Source organism: Macaca mulatta, chromosome 12 (assembly GCF_049350105.2).
Source record: "Macaca mulatta isolate MMU2019108-1 chromosome 12, T2T-MMU8v2.0, whole genome shotgun sequence".
Lineage (NCBI taxonomy): Eukaryota > Metazoa > Chordata > Mammalia > Primates > Cercopithecidae > Macaca > Macaca mulatta.
The window spans coordinates 107,973,789-107,995,454 of record NC_133417.1 but is presented as its reverse complement, the minus strand read 5'-3'; the positions used below and the strand labels follow the sequence as shown (position 1 = coordinate 107,995,454).

Genomic DNA, 21,666 nt, shown 5'->3' with positions numbered 1-21,666 from the left:
TATAATCACACTGAGTGCTCTACAGCCCTCTGATGCATCTGTCTGTGCTCGTGTTGCTTCTCTGCTTCTGATGTTCAGTAATGGAGCTTGGACGTGGGCCTAAGTATTAGATTCCAATCCAGTGTTTTCTCCATGATTGTCAGTCCTTGAAGTCTTCCTCAGTACTGCCAAATGGAAATGGTTTCTCCCTCTTCCTATGGTGTTTATCTATTTTCATGGTTCTAATCCTACTTTATTTTGCTTTATATCCCAGTCTCTCACATCCTAGATTTTAACCCCTGGTTGGGGGGACTCCTCACGGCACTTTACAGTGTCTTAATGCATTGTACTTTGTATTAAATACTGAGGTACATGCTTTATCTACAGGCATCCCAAGGGCATGATATGTAGAGTGAGTCATCTTTGTACTTTATATGACAGCAGCATGCAGTTGGCTCAATTAATAAACTAAATGTTAGTTAAATAATCACTCAGTAAGAATTGATTGAATAGAATAATATATAAACAGAATATTTATATTACTTATATTCTATTTATAAAAATAAATATAATATAAATAAGAATAGACAATATTATTTGATAACAAGGTACTCTATCTGGGATAATTCAGGTGTTATTGCTACAGTAAAATCTTTAAAAGTATTTATTCTTGTATGGCATATCAACGGCCCAGTAGCTATAAAGATTTACAAACTGATTTCACTCTCCACTATCAACTCCTCCCTCCTCTTCCATAACTTGCCACGTCTCTAGCAGCACTGAACTTTTAGTTTCTGGCAATGCAATCCTCAACAGTATTTTTTCACTATTCAAAATATGTGCTCTGAGCCCTACCTGCAGGCAGACAGGATATTCCAATTTAATAGCTGAACAGTTGAAACCCACAGTATTTGAGTAACTTGCTAAAGGTCGTCAGACAATTTAAATAGTTAAGACAGGACCAAAATCTGCCCCTGCCTCTTTGTGCAGAACTCTACTTTACCAGTCTTTCCTAAATATCTACTTCTCTCTCTCCTGTGGTGCAGACCAGGAAAGGGAGCTTCCCTGGGAGTTAAAAGATCTGTGTTGGAGGAACCCTATCTACAGTGGGCCTCAGATGATCTTTCCTATACAAGGAAGGGATTCGGCAGGATAATCTAAATTCCTTTCTAGTGCTGTGCCTTAATCATAGCATAAATGGTTTTTCATGTTGTACCAAACGTTTCTCCACATTCCCACAGAGTATTCATAATGACAAGTTTTAATTACAAAGTACTGTCATTTTATATAACATAATCTACCTGATTCCTTATTGTTTCTACTTGTTCATTATTACAGATAATGCTGCAAAAAAAAGTCATGCATGCACTTTTTCCTTCAGCTAAATTATTTCCGTAAGAAAAATTGCTAGAAATGGGATCAATGAGTCCAAAGGTATGAGCATATTTATAGGTTTCAGCATTCCAATTATCAGGCCTATTCCTCCCTTCTTGACTCTTAAGAACTTCTTCCTATACCTTTTGCATTTCAATTATTTTTTAAACACTCCACATGTTTATTTCAAAACCACTTTGAAAAATGTAAGGAAGTTGGATCCAACTCTATCTGAAACTAAGATGATGAAAATATATGACTATAGATAAGTTTTCAGTATTTTATACCTCTTACACTGTAGAATCTTACCCAGGTACAGAGACTGGAGGACTTAGATATTTTTACTTTTTCTTGTTTTTCTGATGCTACTTCCTATTTGATTAACAATGGACAATTTTTACTACTTTTATCCCAGGCTGGGTCTCCCAAGAGGAATCAGAGCTTCGTCTTTCACACACTGATAACCAGCCAGTGCCTTCACAGAGTCCAAAGAAATTAACAAGATGTAAGTTATTTATTTATATATGCTTTATCATTGCTTTAAGAATCAGTTGAATTCAGATAAATTTAGAAAAAGATCACTTTATATTGTTCTCACCTCACTGTCCTGAAAAAGTTGAATAATGAGTTATTATTATAATGATAGCTATACTGCCTATCCCTCACTGTGAAAGGCACTGAATAGAAATTGTGAGCTTGTGGTCAAGTGTGGTGTCTCATGCCTGTAATCCTGGACTTTGGGAGGGCGAGGCAGGCGGACTGCCCGAGGTTAAGAGTTGGAGACCAGCCTGGGCAACATGGTAAAACCCCAACTCTACTAAAATACAACAAAAAAATTAGCCAAGCGTGGTGGCGGACGCCTGTAGTCCCAGCTAGTCAGGAGGCTGAGGCAGGAGAATTGCTCTAACCCGGGAGGTGGAGGTTGCAGTGAGCCAAGATCATGCCACTGCACTCACTCTAGCCTGGGTGACAGAGCAAGACTGTCTCCAAAAGAAAAAAGAAAGAAATTGTGAGCTTGGCAAAGCATACTACATTTTGTACTGTAATATTTTATAGTTTGTGTTAAGGTTTGTTGGTAATGGATATGAAATTAGGGATACAAGATGTTTTCTGATTACAGGATGCCTATTGACAAAGAATCCATTCAAGCACTTAAGTTGGTTACCATATTAATCTTTCTCTTTTTTCTTTTTTTAATTGAGACAGAGTCTTGCTCTGTCACTTAGGCTGCGGTGCAGTGGTGCAATCTCGGCTCACTGCAACCTCCACCTCCTGGGTTCAAGCCATTCTCCTGCCTCAGCCTCTCAAGTAGCTGGTACTATAGGCACGTGCCACCACGCCTGGCTAATTTTTTGTATTTTTAGTAGAGACAGGGTGTCACCATGTTACCCAGGATGGTTTCGATCTCCTGACCTCAGGATCCGCCCACCTCAGACTCCCAAAGTACTGGGATTGCAGGCATGAGCCACCAGGCCCGGCCCATATTAACCATTTTTAAGTGTACAGTTCAGTAATTTTTTTTTTTTTAATATACTTTAAGTTCTAGGGTACATGTGCACAATGTGCAGGTTTGTTACATATGTATACATGTGCCATGTGGGTGTGCTGCACCCATTAACTCGTCATTTACATTAGGTATATCTCCTAATGCTATCCCTCTTCTCACCCCCTCCCCACAGTAGGACCCGGTGTGTGATGATCCCTTTCCTGTGTCCAAGTGATCTCATTGTTCAATTCCCACCTATGAGTGAGAACATGCGGTATTTGGTTTTCTGTTCTTGCGATAGTTTGCTTAGAATGATGGTTTCCAGCTGCATCCATGTCCCTACAAAGGACACGAACTCATCCTTTTTTATGGCTGCATAGTATTCCATGGGGCATATGTGCCACATTTTCTTAATCCAGTCTGTCACTGATGGACATTTGGGTTGATTCCAAGTCTTTGCTATCATGAATAGTGCTGCAATAAACATATGTGTGCATGTGTCTTTATAGCAGCATGATTTATAATCCTTTGGGTATATCCCCAGTAATGGGATGGCTGGGTCAAATGGTATTTCTAGTTCTAGATCCTTGAGGAATTGCCAGACTGTTTTCCACAATGGTTGAACTAGTTTACAGTCCCACCAAGAGAGTAAAAGTGTTCCTATTTCTCCACATCCTCTCTAGCACCTGTTGTTTCCTGATTTTTTAATGATTGCCATTCTAACTGGTGTGAGATAGTATCTCATTGTGGTTTTGATTTGCATTTCTCTGATGGTGAGTGATGATGAGCATTTTTTCATGTGTGTGTTGGCTGTATGAATATCTTCTTTTGAGAAGTGTCTGTTCATATCCCTTACCCACTTTTTGATGGGGTTGTTTTTTTCTTGTAAATTTGATTGAGTTCTTTATAGGTTCTGGATATTAGCCCTTTGTCAGATGAGTAGATTGCAAAAATTTTCTCCCATTGTGTAGGTTGCCTGTTCACTCTGATGGTAGTTTCTTTTGCTGTGCAGAAGCTCTTTAGTTTAATTAGATCCCATTTGTCAATTTTGGCTTTTGTTGCCATTGCTTTTGGTGTTTTAGACATGAAGTCCTTGCCCATGCCTATGTCCTAAATAGTATTACCTAGGTTTTCTTCTAGGGTTTTTATGGTTTTAGGTCTAACATTTAAGTCTCTAATCCATCTTGAATTAATTTTCGTATAAGGAGTAAGGAAAGGATCCAGTTTCAGCTTTCTACTTATGGCTAGCCAATTTTCCCAGCACCATTTATTAACTAGGGAATCCTTTCCCCATTTCTTGTTTTTGTCAGATTTGTCAAAGATCAGATGGCTGTAGATGTGTGGTATTATTTCTGAGGGCTCTGTTCTGTTCCATTGGTCTGTATCTGTTTTGGTAGCAGTACCATGCTGCTTTGGTTACTGTAGCCTTGTAGTGTAGTTTGAAGTCAGGTAGCATGATGCCTCCAGCTTTGTTCTTTTGGCTTAGGATTGTATTGGCAATGCAGGGTCTCTTTTGGTTCCATGTGAACTTTAAAGCAGTTTTTTCCAATTCTGTGAAAAAAGTCATTGGTAGCTTAATGGGGATGGCATTGAATCTATAAATTACCTTGGGCAGTATGGCCATTTTCACAATATTGATTCTTCCTATCCATGAGCATGATATGTTCTTCCATTTGTTTGTGTCCTCCTTTATTTCACTGAGCAGTGGTTTGCAGTTCTCCTTGAAGAGGTCCTTTGCATCCCTTGTAAGTTGGATTCCTAGGTATTTTATTCTCTTTGAAGCTATTGTGAATGGGAGTTCATTTATGATTTGGCTCTCTGTTTGTCTGTTACTGGTGTATAAGAATGTGACTTTTGCCCCTTGCTTTTGTATCCTGAGACTTTGCTGAAGTTTCTTATCAGCTTAAGGAGATTTTGGGCTGAGACAATGGGATTTTCTAAATACACAATCATGTCATCTGCAAACAGGGACAATTTGACTTCTTCTTTTCCTAACTGAATACCCTTTATTTATTTCTCTTGCCTGATTGCCCTAGCCAGAACTTCCAACACTATGTTGAATAGGAGTGGTGAGAGAGGGCATCCCTGTCTTGTGCCAGTATTCAAAGGGAATGCTTCCAGTTTTTGCCCATTCAGTGTGATATTGGCTGTGGGTCTGTCATAAATAGCTCTTATTATTTTGAGATACATTCCATCAATACCGAATTTATTGAGTTTTTTTAGCATGAAGGGCTGCTGAATTTTGTCAAAAGCCTTTTCTACATGTATTGAGATAATCATGTGGTTTTTGTCTTTGTTTCTGTTTATATGCTGGATTACATTTATTGATTTGCATATGTTGAGCCAGCCTTGCATCCCAGGGATGAAGCCCACTTGATCATGGTGGATAAGCTTTTTGATGTGCTGCTGGATTCGGTTTGCCAGTATTTTATTGAGGATTTTTGCATCAGTGTTCATCAGGGATATTGGTCTAAAATTCTCTTTTTTTGTTGTATCTGTCAGGCTTTGGTATCAAGATGATATTGGCTGCATAAAATGAGTTGGGAGGATTCCCTCTTTTTCTATTGATTGGAATAGTTTCAGAAGGAATGGTACCAGCTCCTCCCTGTACCTCTGGTAGAATTCGGCTGTGAATCCGTCTGGTCCTGGACTTTTTTTGGTTGGTAGGCTCTTAATTATTGCCTCAGTTTCAGAGCCTGCTACTGGTCTATTCAGGGATTCAACTTCTTCCTGGTTTAGTCTTGGGAGAGTATAAGTGTCCAGGAAACTATCCGTTTCTTCTAGGTTTTCTAGTTTATTTGCGTAGGGGTGTTTATAGTATTCTCTGATGGTAGTCTGTATTTCTGTGGGGTTGGTGGTGATATCCCCATTTATCAATTTTTATTGTGTCTACTTGATTCTTCTCTCTTTTCTTCTTTATTAGTCTTGCTAGCGGTCTATCAATTTTGTTGATCATTTCAAAAAAACAGCTCCTGGATTCATTGATTTTTTGGAGGGTTTTTTGTGTTTCTATCTCTTTCAGTTCTGCTCTTAGTTATTTCTTGCCTTCTGCTAGCTTCTGAATGTGTTTGTTCTTGCTTCTCTAGTTCTTTTAATTGTGATGTTAGGGTGTCAATTTTAGATCTTTCCTCTTTCTCCTGTGGGCATTTAGTGCTATGAATTTCCCTCTACACACTGCTTTAAATGTGTCCCAGATATTCTGGTATGTTGTATCTTTGTTCTCATTGGTTTCAAAGAACATCTTTATTTCTGCCTTCATTTCGTTATGTACCCAGTAGTCATTCAGGAGCAGGTTGTTCAGTTTCCATGTAGTTGAGCGGTTTTGATTGAGTTTCTTAGTCCTGAGTTCTAGTTTGATTGCACTGTGGTGTGAGAGACAGTTTGTTATAATCTCTGTTCTTTTACATTTGCTGAGGAGTGCTTTACTTCCAACTATGTGGTCAATTTTGGAATAAGTGCAATGTGGTGCTGAGAAGAATGTAGATTCTGTTGATTTGGGGTGGAGAGTTCTGTAGATGTCTATTAGGTCTGCTTGGTGCAGAGTTGAGTTCAATTCCTGGATATGCTTGTTAACTTTCTGTCTCATTGATCTGTCTAATGTTGACAGTGGGGTGTTAAAGTCTCCTATTATTATTGTATGGGAGTCTAAGTCTCTTTGTAAGTCTCTAAGGACTTGCTTTATGAATCTGGGTGCTCCTGTATTGGCTGCATATATATTTAGGATAGTTAGCTGTTCCCGATGAATTGATCCCTTTACCATTCTGTAATGGCCTTCTTTGTCTCTTTTGATCTTTGATGTTAAGTTTAAAGTCTGTTTTATCAGAGACTAGGATTGCAACCCCTGCTTTTTTTTGTTTTCCATTTGCTTGGTAGATCTTCCTCCATCCCTTTATTTTGAGCCTATGTGTGTCTCTGCATGTGAGATGGGTCTCCTGAATACAGCAAACTGATGGGTCTTGACTCTTTATCCAATTTGCCAGTCTGTGTCTTTTAATTGGACCATTTAGTCCATTTACATTTAAGGTTAATATTGTTATGTGTGAACTTGATCCTGTCATTATATTAGCTGGTTATTTTGCTCGTTAATTGATGCAGTTTCTTCTTAGCATTGATGGACTTTACATTTTGACATGTTTTTGCAGTGGCTGGTACCTGTTGTTCTTTTCCATGTTCAGTGCTTCCTTCAGGATCTCTTGTAGGGCAGGTGTGGTGGTGACAAAATCTCAGCATTTGTTTGTCTGCAAAGGATTTTATTTCTCCTTCACTGATGAAACTTAGTTTGGCTGGATATGAAATTCTGGGTTGAAAATTCTTTTCTTTAAGAATGTTGGAATATTGGCCCCCACTCTCTTCTGGCTTGGAGAGTTTCTGCCGAGAGATCTCTTGTTAGTCTGATGGGCTTCCCTTTGTGTGTAACCCAACCTTTCTCTCTGGCTGCCCTTAACATTTTTTCCTTCATTTCAACTTTGGTGAATCTGACAATTACGTGTCTTGGAGTTGCTCTTCTCGAGGAGTATCTTTGTGGCGTTCTCTGTATTTCCTGAATTTGAATGTTGGCCTGCCTTACTACGTTGGGAAAGTCCTCCTGGATGATATCCTGCAGTGTTTTCCAAGTTGGTTCCATTTTCCCCGTCACTTTCAGGCACACCAATCAGACGTAGATTTCGTCTTTTCACATAATCCTATATTTTTTGAAGGCTTTGTTGATTTCTTTTCTTTTTTCTCTACACTTCTCGCTTCATTTCATTCAATCTTCAATCACTGATACTCTTTCTTCCAGTTGATCGAGTCAGTTACTGAAGCTTGTGCATTTGTCACATAGTTCTTGTGTTATGGTTTTCATCTCTATCAGTTCTTTTAAGGACTTCTCTGCATTGATTATTCTAGTTATCCATTCATCCATTCTTTTTTCAAGGTTTTTAGTTTCTTTGCACTGGTTACGTAGTTCCTCCTTTAGCTCTGAGAAGTTTGATCGACCGAAGCCTTCTTCTCTCAACTCATCAAAATCATTCTCCATCCAGCTTTGTTCCATTGCTGGCGATGAGCTGCGTTCCTTTGGAGGGGGAGATGTGCTCTGATTTTTTGATTTTCCAGCTTTTCTGCACTGCTTTTTCCCCATCTTTGTGGTTTTATCTGCCTTTGGTCTTTGATGGTGGTGACATACTGATGGGGTTTTGGTGTGGGTGTCCTTTCTGTTTGTTAGTTTTCCTTCTAACAGTCAGGACCCTCAGCTGTAGGTCTGTTGGAGTTTGCCTGGGTATCAGCAGCAGAGGCTGCAGAAGATAGAATATTGCTGAACAGCGAGTGTTGCTATCTGATTCTTGCTCTGGAAGCTTCGTCTCAGGGGTGTACCCAGCCGTGTGAGGTGTGACGTGTTGGTCTGCACCTAGTCAGGGATGTCTCCCAGTTAGGCTACTCAGGGGTCAGGGACCCACCTGAGCAGGCAGTCTGTCTGTTCTCAGATCTCAACCTCCTTGCTGGGAGATCCACTGCTCTCTTCAAAGCTGTCAGATGGGCATTTACCTCTGCCGAGGTTTCTGCTGCTTTTTGTTTAGCTACGCCCTGTCCCCAGAGGAGGAGTCTACAGAGGCAGGCCGGCCTCCTGGAGCTGCAGTGGGCTCCACCCAATTCGAGCTTCCCAGTTGCTTTGTTTACCTACTTAAGCCTCAGCAATGGTGGGCGCCCCTCCCCCAGCCTCGCTGCTGCCTTGCAGTTAGATCTCAGACTGCTATACTACAATGAGGGAGGCTCCGTGGACGTGGGACCCTCTGGGCCAGGTGTGGGATATAATCTCCTGGTGTGCTGTTTGCTAAGACCCGTGGTAATGTGCAGTATTAGGGTGGGAGTTACCTGATTTTCCAGGTGTTGTGTGTCTCAATTTCCTTTGGCTAGGAAAAGGGATTCCCTTCCCCCTTGCGCTTCCCAGGTGAGGCGATGCCTCGCCTTGCTTCAGCTCTCATTGGTCGGCCTGCACCCGTGGACCAGTGCCAACTGTCCGACACGCCCCAGTGAGAAGAACCCAGTACCTCAGTTGAAAATGCAGAAATCACCCGTCTTCTGTGTCGCTCATGCTGGGAGCTGGAGGCTGGAGCTGTTCCTAATCAGCCATCTTCAAGTTCAGGAATATTAAGCATGTTCATACTGCTGTGAAACAGATCTTCAGAACTTTTTCACCTTGTAAATCTGAAACTTTATGCCCCTTAACCCCTTATCCTAAGTTCCTGGTAACCACCATTCTGCTTTCTCTGAGTCTGATTACTTTAGATATCTCATACAACTGAAATAATGCAGTATTTGGCTTTTTTGTGACTGGCTTATTTCATTTTGTATAATGTCCTCAAGTTCATCCTGTAGCAAGTGACTGGATTTCCTTCCTTTTTAAGGCGGAATAATACTCCATTTGGTAGATATAACACAACTGGTTATCTGTTCATCCATGTATCACATTTTTTAAACAGCCTACTGAGGTATAATTCATTCCCTTCACTAGTCTTCAATACTCTGCTGTAAACAAGAGATCTCTTATCAGCTCATTTATTGATTATCACTATAGATTCATATGTTTTCTTTTGTTGTCATTTTTTTGGAGATAGAGTCGCCCAGGCTGGAGTGCAATGGTGCAATGTTGGCTCACTGCAACCTCTGCCTCCCAGGTTCAAGTGAGTCTCTTGCCTCAGTCTCCTGAGTAGCTGGGTCTACAGGCATGCACCACCACACCTGGCTAATTTTTGTATTTTTAGTAGAGACGAGGTTTCACCATGTTGGCCACGCTGGTCTTGAACTCCTGACCTCAAGTGATCCACCCATCTGGCCTCCCAGAGTGCTGGGGTTACAGGTGTGAGTCAGTGGACCTGGCCTGATTCATATGTTTTCAGTGGTTTATAATCACCACTGAACTTACTGATTTTGGTGCTCACACTGTTCCTGTGTTGGCCAGTGGAAGCCCTTTCAGGCTGACTTCTGAATCCTTGTGATATCAATATCTTAAATTTTGAAATAATTTCTGACTTATAGAAAGACTACAGAAGTTAATACAAAATACTACTATACATTCTTCACTTAGGTTTCCAAAATGTTACCATGTTTGCTTTATACTCATATTCTCTCTCTTCCCCACCTCCCCATCATATACATATAAATTTCTTCTGAACTGCAGTAGTTGAAGTAGCAGACGTGATGCCCCTCTGCCACTAAATATTCATTGCCTATCTCCTAAAAACAAGGACATTCTTTTACATAATTACAGTACAAGTGAAAATCAGGAAATTAACATTGCCATAGGACCATTATCTACTGTAGACCTTATTCAGAGTTTGTCAATTATCCCACTAATGTCTCAATTTCATTTTAGTTTTTCATAGTCTAGGATCCAATCCAGGATCGCACATTGCATTTAGTAAAGTCTCTTTAGTCTCTTTTAATCTGGAACAGTTCCTCAATCTTTTGAGTCTCATGACCTTGACATTTTTGCAGTGTATAGGTCATTTATTTTGAATATTCCTTGCATTTGGGTTTAGCTAACGTTTTTTCATAATTAGACCCAGATTATGCATTTTGGCAGGGCTACCAGTGCAGGAATGGTGTTGTGCCTTAGTAAATCCTATCAGGGGGTGCATGATGTCTGTTTTGTTTCACTCCTGGTGATGTTAAACCTGATCATTTGGTTATGGTGGTATCTGCCATGTTTCTCCATTACAAAATGACTATTGTATCTTTCCCTTTGTAATTAGTAAGTATCTTGTGGGAGCTGTTTTGAAATACTGTAAATGGTTTGTTTTTTACTGAAGTTTTGCCCACTAATTTAGCATTCACTGATCATTCTTCCATGAAATATTTAGTACTGTAGTTGTTGCCAAATTGTGATTTTCTATTTCCTCATTGCCTCTGTATTTACGAGTTAGTGTTCTACTGAATGGGAAAGCTTTCCCTTTTTCCCTACTTATTTACTTATTCATTGATATCAGTGTGGACTCCTGGCATCTATTTTATTCTTCCCAGTACTCTGAGGTCAGCCAGTAGGGAAAACCCTGAATTCCAAGCAAATCACAGATTTCACACTGGCAGGTTCAGAATACAGCCATCCCTCAGGGATTCAGAGAACTTATAGTTATACTTTTCTTTTTAAAAACCAGCTAAAACAAGTTGTGCTTAATCATTTAAAACAGACACTATAAAGTAAATAAGTTTCAGAAACGAACACAAAAAAGCAAAGGCAGTATTTACCTATAATTCTTGAGGCTGATTTTCGAGGAAAAATTTAGGGGGAAAAAAGAAAAAAACTCTCACCAAGAAGGTACAATAAAACTAAACTTAAGAATTTAACAGGCTGGGCACAGTGACTCATGCCTCTAATCCCAGCACTTTGGGAGGCCGAGGCGGGTGGATCACGAGGTCAGGAGTTCAAGACCAGCTTGGCCAACATGGTGAAACCCCGTCTCTACTAAAAATACAAAAATTAGCTGAGCGTGGTGGCATGCACCTGTAGTCCCAGCTACTTGAGAGGCTGAGGCAAGGAGAATCACTTGAACCCGGGAGGCGGAGGTTGCAGTTAACTGAGATCATACCATTGCCCTCCAGTCTGGGCGACAGAGCAAGACTCCGTCTCAAAATAAAAAGCAAGAACAAACAAAAAAAAATTTAATAAAATCGATTTTTTTTTTTTTGGAGACCGAGTTGTGCTCTGTCACCAAGGCTGGAGTGCAGTGGCATGATCTTGGCTCACTGCAACCTCCACCTCCAGGGTTCAAGCAATTCTCCTGTCTCAGCCTCCCGAGTAGCTGGGATTACAGGTATGCCATGACACCTGGCTAATTTTTGTATTTTTTTTGTTAGGGACGGTTTTCGCCATGTTGTCCAGGCTGGTCTGAGACTCCTGACCTCAAGTGATCCACCTGCCTTGGAGTCCTAAAGTGCTGGGATTACAGGCATGAACCACCGTGCCCAGCCATAAGATTGAAAATTTTAACAACTTTAAAATTCATTCATTAAGAGCCTCACTTCATTAGTCATTAAGGAAGTGCAAATTTAAAGCAAAATGGAATCCAAGACCTACCTACTACAATGGCTAAAATGAAACAGAAAAGAAAATCCCTAATTGACAAGGGTGTTAAATAACTAGAATCTAAAAACCTGTGTGTAGGAGTGTAAATTGGTACTACTACTTGGAAAACTGGCAGTTTCTACTAAAACTTAACATACATATGCAATTCCACTCCTAAGTACATACCCAACAGAAACGTATCCATCCATTGACTAAAATATATGCTAATGAGCGTTACTGTGATACTGTTAATAATACACCAGAATGGGATTTGCGCTGGCATTCCCTGGGGTTGGGGGGGTGTGAATAGTGACTGGAAGGGTGTCAGGGTATCATGCATGAGGGGAGCTTCAGAGGAGTAGTCACGTTTTTTTGTTTTTGTTTTTGTTTTTGAGACAGGGTCACACTCTGTTGCCCAGGCTGGAGTGCAGTGCTGCAATCTTGGCTCACTGCAACTTCTGCCTCCCGGGTTCAAGCAATTCTTATGCCTCAGCCTCCTGAGTAGCTGGGATTACAGATGTGCGTCACCACACCCGGCTAATTTTTTTTTTTTTTTTAAAGTAGAGACGGGGTTTCACCGTGTTGGCCAGGCTGGTCTTGGACTCCTGACCTCAGGTGATCTGCGCACCTCGGCCTCCCAAAGTGCTTGAATTACAGGCGTGAGCCACCATACCCAGTCACGTTCTACTTCTTGATGCTGATATTGTTTATGAGCATATTTACTTTATGAAAATTAATTACATTTAATTTGGGCTTTTTCTCTCTGTATAGAATTCATTTTCTGCTTGCTATCCTGTAAGAATCTCTGGAAGCAGTAATAGTGTACACAAGGAAAGCCTCTATAAAAGATGTAACTGACAGACCTTTATTTCCCATTGTGACTGATGAATATAAAACTGTCTTATATTTGCATAATGCTGTACAATATTTACATACTTTTCAGGACTCCTCAACAGCTGCATGAAGGAGGTCAGGTATTATCTTAGTGACATCTATTCTTCTGGCATAATGACTAATAGTGCCCCAATTTACTCTCAAGTATCCTGATATAATGATGAATCATATGGTTACCACTTTACAGATAAGGATACAAGAGCCCGAGGTTAAATGACTTGCCCAGTATCACTCATTAGTAGGTGTTACACCCAGGACTCAAAGCCCGATTTTGACTACTTCAGGGTACTCAGAAACAGAACTGGACACACTGAGTGACACCTTTCACTCTGCCCTGATCCTTGGGGCTCTGGATCCCCACACCCCAAACCCCAGCCCTCTGGTCCTGTGCTGAGTGTTACCGTGACGTGAAAGAGGACTGCCTTCCACCCTCCGCACTGTGACTCTGGTTTCACGTCCAGCTCTTAAGACTGTCCCCTGGGTCTCAACCCTGCCTTCTCAACTCCTTGGCTTTCAAGGGCCTAGACTTCTGAGATGACCCACTGTCTGTGCCACTGTGCATTCTTTATTAGTCCCAACCCTCAGCCCAAATGTACACTCGAATATCTGCCACAGTGCAACTTGTAGAATCTTGAGAAATAAAATTTTCCAGTCTCCATAAGGAGATGTGAGGGATCTGATGAACAAGACGTTGTACCTGAGATATAATGCATACTGTAAAATGCACACATCAAAAAATTTTAAAGTGCACATGGAAAAGACATTAACAACTATAAACCAAAAGGACAATGTTGGGTGTGGTAATGTGGTAGGTAGAAGAAGTTTTTTTCCTTATATTATTATTTTTGTAATACCACTTTTATAATAAACATAAATCAACTTGAAGCAGTGTTTACAAATGTCATTTCTTACTTGATATGAACAAGTTTACTTTTAAACCTTATCTGAGTCTTCTATAAGTGATCTTAAATGTTCTATGAAGACCACAGTATTGCTTGCCTTTTCACTTTTAACTCAATTCCTTTCTCAGAGCAGCATACAATCATTTAAATATAGGCATCTCATCAAAACAGAAGTTATCTGTATTTGCCTTTCAAAATTATCCTAAACCAGGAGCAGTGGTTCATGCCTATAAAACCAGTGTTCTCGGAGGCTGAGGTGGGAGAATCACTTAAGCCCAGGAGTTCCAGACCAGCCTGGGCAACATAGGGAAACCCTAGTCTCTACCAATATTAATAATAATAATACTTCTTAAGGGGATTATAGTTGATAGATTATTGTCAGTTTTCTTAAAATTTTTTTAATTCAAAAGAAGCACCTACTTCAAAATCTTAAATGTGGTACAAAAACGATTTCAAAACTGAAACTCTTTAATGTGTTTTTTTCTTTTTTAATAGCCCCCAACAATGGTAATCAAGACATGTCAGCCTGGTTCAATCTATTTGCAGACTTGGATCCACTTTCAAACCCAGATGCTATTGGACACTCAGATGATGAACTCCTTAATGCTTGACTGAAGTTATATGTCACTTCAGTGGCCTTGAGACATCAATTTTGCAACACATTTCCTTTGTGGAAAGGAGCTTATATTGTAACCCACACACAAAAGCATGGTGTTTGTGAATATAACACCTGTCAGCCAACTTTAGACAGATGGTAAAGACCACATTTGAATAGGTTAAGTACATCTTTCATATCTTGGATTTGCAGCTGTTGGTACTATGTGGAAAATATTAGAAACTTCTATGTGGAAAATATTAGAAAACTATGGAGTCTGCAATATTTAGATACTGAAACTTATGTCAAAATAACGGCTAGGAGTAATTCTGTCAATATGGAGTTGAGCTTATTTCTTTGGAAACCCTTTTAAGTTGCCTTGCTGGCTGTGAGAATTTTATATGTGGATAAAAAAGATAGCATGTAAATTGGATTGTGGTTTGGGGTCAGTTTTTAAATAAAATAGTAACAAGGAGGATTTTCTGTTTTCGAAAACAGCATTAGAACCAGACCAGCTTTGTTTTGGGTTAGAGAGATAGAATAAGATTTGAGAGCTTAGTTTGCTTTAATGAAATCACAGAGAAACTTGATACTTGTTTTTCTTCATTTGGAGGCTAAAATGTAATGTTTTTTCATTCATACAAAATAATGGACACTCCCTAATTCCATTATTAAATCTTGAAGGGGAAATAGCAGGATAATTAATTTGCTAAGCCCATTCTCTGTAGAAACAGAAAATCTTCCCATCTCCTAAACCTCAGAATGCACAGTAATACTTAAGGCTTGTACAAGTGTCTTCAGACCCACTTTTTCATACATTTGCGATATGGTATTATGCAGTATTTATATTATTTCTGAAAATAAAATGAGGGGGAAGAATATTCCCTAAGCAACTGGCAATATTATTCCTGATACACCTAGAAATTTCTATCTGAATGAGGAGACACTTATGAACACCTTATCCTTACATATATTTGCATACTTACCCCATATTTTGTGACATAATTTAACCCAGAATACTTTCTGGCAGACATACAGAAAGCTCTGTGTGATCAATAAGGGAGTGTCTCATTTTTCTACTTCCCTCTTTTTGTGGGTGACATCATCTGAAGCTCTATTTGATTACTAAGCAAAATCTGTTACCCCTACAGGGTTTAGAACCTAAGTATTAGAGAGGAAGGCTATTTAATGGAAGTTAGTGTAAGCTGATAAAAACATAGCTATTGTACATGCACATCAATCACTCAATTTCCTGTCCTTTTTTCTTGCCCACCCTTTAATTCTGAAGCAATTTCCCAAGTGTTTTGCATCCACTCCATTGCATTTCCATAAGAAGACATTTTGAATAAGTTATTCACAGTAGTTTCCATGTGCTCTTAGTTCTATTCTAAACAGGCTTATTTAGAAGAGGATTGCTTGTAATGTTTGTCATGGTACATAGAAAACATTGGACCAGAGTAGGTAAAATGCAGTCCAAGTCCCATCCATAGCCATCTATAATAGTAACTGCCCACAAGCTCTCCGGAAAACTACTACAATGGCCAAGTACAGTATAGGCTGGAAAGACCTTATTAGAAACACTGACTCAGAAAAAAGGTATGAAGTCTTTCCATAAAATCTTTTCACAATATTTCTCCTATTTCTTTAGATTTTAATGAGCCATTACTTATCTCTTCAGAAGCATTTTTTAAGTCTTCCTTTATACTCAGTGAAATTTCCCAGAATGCAATACCGTCATTGTTCTGCCAAGTTCCAATCACCAAGATCATGATTATGAATCCCAATCTGAATTCTGTACCCATGGTGACTCTGGTGCTCTCAACTTTTGAGTGCCTCAAAAAATGCTAAATCTTTGTCCGGGCATGGTGGCTCATGCCTGTAATCCCAGCACTTTGGGAGGCCAAGGCAGGTGGAACATTTGAGGTCATGAGTTCGAGACCCAGCCTAGCCAACATGGTGAAACCCTGTCTCTACTAAAAATACAAAAATTAGCCAGGTGTGGTAGTGTATGCCTGTAATCCCAGCTACTCGGGAGAAGAATTGCTTGAACCCAGGAGGCGGAGGTTGCAGTGAGCCGAGATTGCACCACTGCACTCCAGCCTGGGTGACAGAGCGAGACTCCGTCTCAAAAAAAAAAAAAAAAGCTAACTTTATGTCTTGAGAGTTTGTACCATTTTTCTTTGTAGTGGTCACCTTGCTAATGCATTAGTTCTGAGAGATTTATCTCCCTCACGTGTGTGCAGGGAAGTCCCTGTTATCTGATACAGATACTTTAACAAGCAGACAAAGCAGAAGTCCAAAGCCCATACTAGGAACACCCTAAATTTTCCAAAAGCAAAGGTTCTCCCGAAATGGAGACATACCAGGGACTGTTATTATTCAGTTACTAGTTTCTATAACATTTCTTCTTTCAACAGAGTATGTGTTTCCCTTTTAACCCAGAGCAACATTAACTTCCTTAGCAAGTCCAGTTCTAACTTCCAACAAGTCCAACCACTATTTTTGAAGAGCATATCAATAACTTTATTAAGACGAAGGCAACCACATTTGTATTTTCTCAAGATTAGTTATTTGAAGCTCAGCAGTTTTTGTGGTCAGAAAGAAATTTTGCTCTATTAAACCAATATTGCTAATATAAAACACCACCACACTGAAGAAAGGAGGGAAAGGATGGGAAAAGCACAGAACAGAGAATGACTGGTTGTTTTTTGTCTCGATCTAGATAATCCACATTCAATAAGAAGTAAATTAGTTATCCTTAACCAATGGTAGGCTGAGACCAACCCTCAAAATAGGTATTTTGTTATGTTAAATGGGGAGAAATATCTATACTTTATTTTATACTGGATAAGAATATGTTTAAGTCTAAAGACGGGCTAAACTTTGCCTAGTGTGTCTACAACCATTTTTTAGGAGAGGCAGGAATATCAGGGCATAATAAGATCAGATTGGTGTAATTTTGTATGTTTTTGAAATCCTTCATTAATTGTAGAACCTTGATAGGATTAGAAACAAACTGTATTTCAACAAACAGGTTTCAGTATTTGCACATTGAAAAAGTGTTTTGTATTTCAACTATAAATATTTCGCATATCTGTATAGACCATCTAGAAATGTAGAGGTCTTACAGCATTAGAACGAAGGAAGTTTAAACGTGCTCCGTCTATTTTTCTGAGCCTCTTTTAATAAAGATTGCAAGATGGCATAAAACAAAAGTTTGTTTCCTGAAGTGTTTAATACAATTATTGTTTTCCTATTCAAAAACTTGGGTTTTACCTCAAGATCATAGTATTAGGAAAGTACATTTAGTTGATATGGACATGGGAGAATGAAAATAAAACCAGGGCAATTAATATCCTTGTGAGGCCAGGCGCGGTGGCTCATGCCTATGTAATCCCAGCACTTTGCGAGGCCAATACAGGCAGATCACTTGAAGTCAGGAGTTTGAGACCACCCTGGTCAACATGGTGAAACCCTGTCTCTATTAAAAATATAAAAATTAGCCAGGCATGGTGGCAGATGCCTGTAATCCCAGCTACTTGGGAGGCTGAGGCAGGAGAATCGCTTGAACCCAGGAGGCGGAGGTTGCAGTGAGCAGATATCGGGCCATGCAGTCCAGCCTGGGTTACAGAGTGAGACCCTGTCTCAACCAAAAAAAAAAAAAAAAATCCTTGTGAGATGAATTCCTTCTGATTTATATCATATAGAAAGGGACTATGTAAGATATAGGAAATAATATAATGTACGTTATTTGTGTAAATACTTTCAGTAACAAAAACTATCAAATATCAAAAATCTGAGCCTAGACACAAACAATTAAATATAAGCCATAGTATGTAACCTGACTTATTGAAGGCAAGAATAAAAAGAAGAGAGCCAGAATTAATTCAGTTATTTTTGTCTTCCATAGCATTGGCAGGGCCCCGCATTTCTCTACCTTAAGCAATGAAGCAGTCCCAGAATTTTGGAATATAGAAATTAGGAAGGAAAAACGAACTTTTAAAATATGAATTCAGTAGAACTGAAAGTAATGCATTTCATGCAACAGTAAAGTGTTTAAACATGGCAAAGAAAACTATGGGACAAGATGAGAAGAAAAATGGTTGGTCAGGATGGGTCACATCCAGAAGACCAACATAAACTATTTTCCATCTTTTTCTGTACTGTTTAAAAGACTACTAAAGAGTTCAAAACAAACTATCCTTGGCATTTAAAGTCAAGACATGATTCCTCACTCAGTGGTGTAAATCAACCACTCATTGGCCAAAGAGTAAATACAAAAAGGAGATGAAGTTCTGACTGGTGTCGTGGGTGAGATTTTACAGTGTATGTTTTTACATTTGTAGTGTAGGTTTTAAACTTCCGGTTTTCTTGCTGCCTCAGCATCTCCACAAACAGGCTGTGAGCACCTGGCCCAGTGTGATATGGGCGGCCCCCGCCCCAGGTTTCCCTTGCTACCTTGCCCATGACCTAGTAACATTTAAACGCACCAGTGAAGTTCTCACTTTTTCTCGTGTGCTTCTCCCTGACCCAAAGGCTCCTGCCCATGTCTTAGGCCTCTCCGCTCCCCACCTGCTTGGCTGAGCCCCCTCCCATGTGACCCCCTCTCAGCATGCAGTGACTGTCTCTCTAGGACCTGTGAGTGTATTACAACATTTTTTTCTGTGTCTCTCCTGTGATCTCTCTTGTGGCTAAACCTCACTGACCATAACCTAAAAAAACATGAAAGAAAAAGTTGTTTCTTTTTTCTCATTTTAAAGTAGTATCTTCTAGAAGAAAAAAATCAGCCATAGCACTACCATCTAGGAATAACCACTACTAACATATTTTTGGTTATTTTTTTTGTAGTGCCTTCAAGCACACATTTGAATTGTGATCCAGATGATTTTACTGTCCCCTCTCTCTTAAATGGGCATACCTAGTCACAGAGATTTAAAAACCAATTACAGGCCGGGTGCGGTGGCTCACACCTGTAATCCCAGCACTCCAGGAGGCTGAGGCAGGTAGATCACCTGAGGTTGAGAGTTCGAGACCAGCCTGGCCAGCATGTTGCAACCCCGTCTCTACTAAAAATACAAAATACAAAAATTAGCCAGGCGTGGTGGCAGGTGCCTGTAATCTCAGCTACTGGGGAGGCTGAGGCAGGAGAATTGCTTGAACCCAGGAGGTGGAGCTTGCAGTGAGCCAAGATTGCCTAACGCACTCCAGCCTGGGCAACAGAGCGAAACTCCGTCTCAAAACAAAAACAAAAACAAAAAAACCCAACTATGTAAGTCTTTCCCTCAAAAAAGCCAGGTGAATTTAAAAATCCACCAGAAATGTGACTGTAACAGTTTTTGCCTCTCTAAAAGATATGCTCCCCAAATTAAAGAGTATTTCTTTTTATTTTTTGCAGCTATAGCAACATTAAAAACCAAAGAGTTTGAGAATGTCTATCACCAATGTGCTTGATCATTCTTTTGGCCCTCTGAACTACGCTGCCAGCAGCTGTAGCAATGAAGAGGATCACAAAGAACAAGGCAGCGTGGCCCAATGTCACATAATCTGCAGTGACTCCAACATCTTTATTTTATCAGTGTCACTGGTGCAAGCAAAATAGCAGTAAGACTTTGTGATTAACTCTGAATTCCAGAGTCGGACTTGGTTCAAAGCCAGTCTCTGAAATTTCCCAGATGTGTGACCGTGGAAAAGTTAACCTAATTCCAATTTTGTTATCTGTATGATAGTAAAAATAGCAGTACCCAGCTTCAAAGGGTTATTATAAAGATTAGGGTAAAAGTAATATGTAAAGTGTCTGATATTTGGTAAGCTATCAATAGGCATTATCAATTTTTATTACAATTTCAGTTTATCTTTGACAATTTTAAACTTTACAGGCTAAAATGAATTTTATGAGAACACTTTCCATGACCAAAAACCACTGGCTCCCCCATGGAATGAATAAACTTACCCAATATGAAGGCAGATAATGTCTGCTTACAGTTTCATGTCTTCATATTTTCTAAGTGATAGCACTATTGTCAGCATTTCCTTAATCACACAAATAAAACAGGTTCACAAAGGTGACTTCTTGGCCCAAGATCCCATGAACATTAAGTATCCGAGCCAGAACTAGCACCCAAATTGTGGCCCTAAATCTAGGACTTTCTCTATTTCTCCTCTCAATTATCCCAACAATCTAAAAAATAGTTACTTAAGATATAGAATTGAGACAAATGGTTATACTCCTGGTTTTTAACTATCAGAGCCTCCAAGATAGTCTTCTATAAAACAATGATTCAGCAGGACTAATCCACACTACTGCATAAAATCAAAGTTAGAACATTGGAGATAAATTCTCAATTTGAGGATGATGCAAAATGATGAAAGAGAATTATTCTGGTTTTTGGTTTGTTTTTATAAAACCTAGACATTTTGGAGCTACGTATTAAAGGGAAGTAGAAACAATGTCTTGAAGACTCCAGTCTCATTTCTGCATTAAGATACCAGACAAACCTAAAAGCTGTAGATACAGCAATATTCTTCATATTGTTTTAATACAACCTTCAGTAAGAAATACTTTTTATACGACAAGCTAGGACATATGTATATACATCTAACAAAAAGTTTTACACGTGAAAAATATTCTCCTTATGTACGAATATACTTATGTTTTCTGTTCTGTTTCTTGTTTTAAAAGTTGGTTGAACCCATTTAATTCATTTCAAGACCCAAACAGTTGGGAAAACACTGAATCAAAGAGCTACAAAGGCTATTGGCATTATCATACTAAAATATATTTTAAAAGCACACCTAATCTTAGCAAAGGAAAAAAACCAGTATCTGTTACACATTAGCAGGGAAAGTACTACGAAGAAGACTACAAGGACTGTATTTCACATATTTGCTCTCCTCAACCTCTTTAAAGGTGGGGGTGGGGGAACACTGAGAAAGAAAGGGAGAAAACTTTACGTGCCAATTTTAGAATTCTCTTTGCATTTGATACTATGTTAAATTACTGTGTAAATACATTAGCTATCCTCAAACTCTGGTTAACTTTTTTGCTCAGAAATAATATTTCAAAAATGTTAACAGGTTAGGCACAATGGCTCACACCTATAATCCCAGCACTTTGGGAGACAGAGGTGGATCACTTGAGGCCAGGAGTTCGAGACCAGCCTAAGCAATGTGGCAAGACCTTGTCTCTATGAAAACAAAAATTAAATAATTTTATATAAAAATTAGCCAGGCATGGTGGCACATACCTGTGGTCCCAACCACTTGGGAGGCAGAGGCGGCAGGATCCCTTGAGCCCAGCACTTTGGGAGGCAGAGATGGGAGGATCACTTGAGGCCAGGAGTTTGAGACCCGCCTAGGCAATGTGACAAGACCTTGTCTCTACGAAAATAAATAAAAT

General features: G+C 39.5%; 2 protein-coding genes across 9 annotated transcripts in view; one reads left to right on the top strand and one right to left on the bottom strand.

Annotated features, from left to right (window-relative positions):
• The window catches only part of ICA1L (islet cell autoantigen 1 like), a 104,044-nt gene extending 83,327 nt beyond the window's left edge, over window positions 1-20,717 (top strand). For 4 of the 8 annotated variants that reach the window (XM_028830983.2, XM_077957387.1, XM_077957389.1 and 1 more), the window contains 2 exons: window positions 1,769-1,858; window positions 19,666-20,717. In XM_028830983.2, coding sequence (XP_028686816.1) covers window positions 1,769-1,858; window positions 19,666-19,721 — 146 coding nt within the window. In that variant the 3' untranslated portion in view covers window positions 19,722-20,717. Of the gene's footprint in view, window positions 1-1,768; window positions 1,859-14,170; window positions 17,486-19,665 lie in introns of those variants that run through there. The other 4 variants (XM_015110685.3, XM_015110683.3, XM_077957386.1 and 1 more) reach the window with 1 other exon arrangement.
• A 798-nt stretch (window positions 20,718-21,515) lies between these two features.
• Window positions 21,516-21,666, bottom strand: part of FAM117B (family with sequence similarity 117 member B) — a 139,457-nt gene continuing 139,306 nt past the window's right edge. Inside the window, exon 8 of the mRNA XM_077957380.1 lies at window positions 21,516-21,647. Within this exon, the coding sequence (XP_077813506.1) occupies window positions 21,593-21,647 (55 nt within the window). The 3' untranslated portion in view covers window positions 21,516-21,592. The remainder of the gene's footprint in view (window positions 21,648-21,666) is intronic.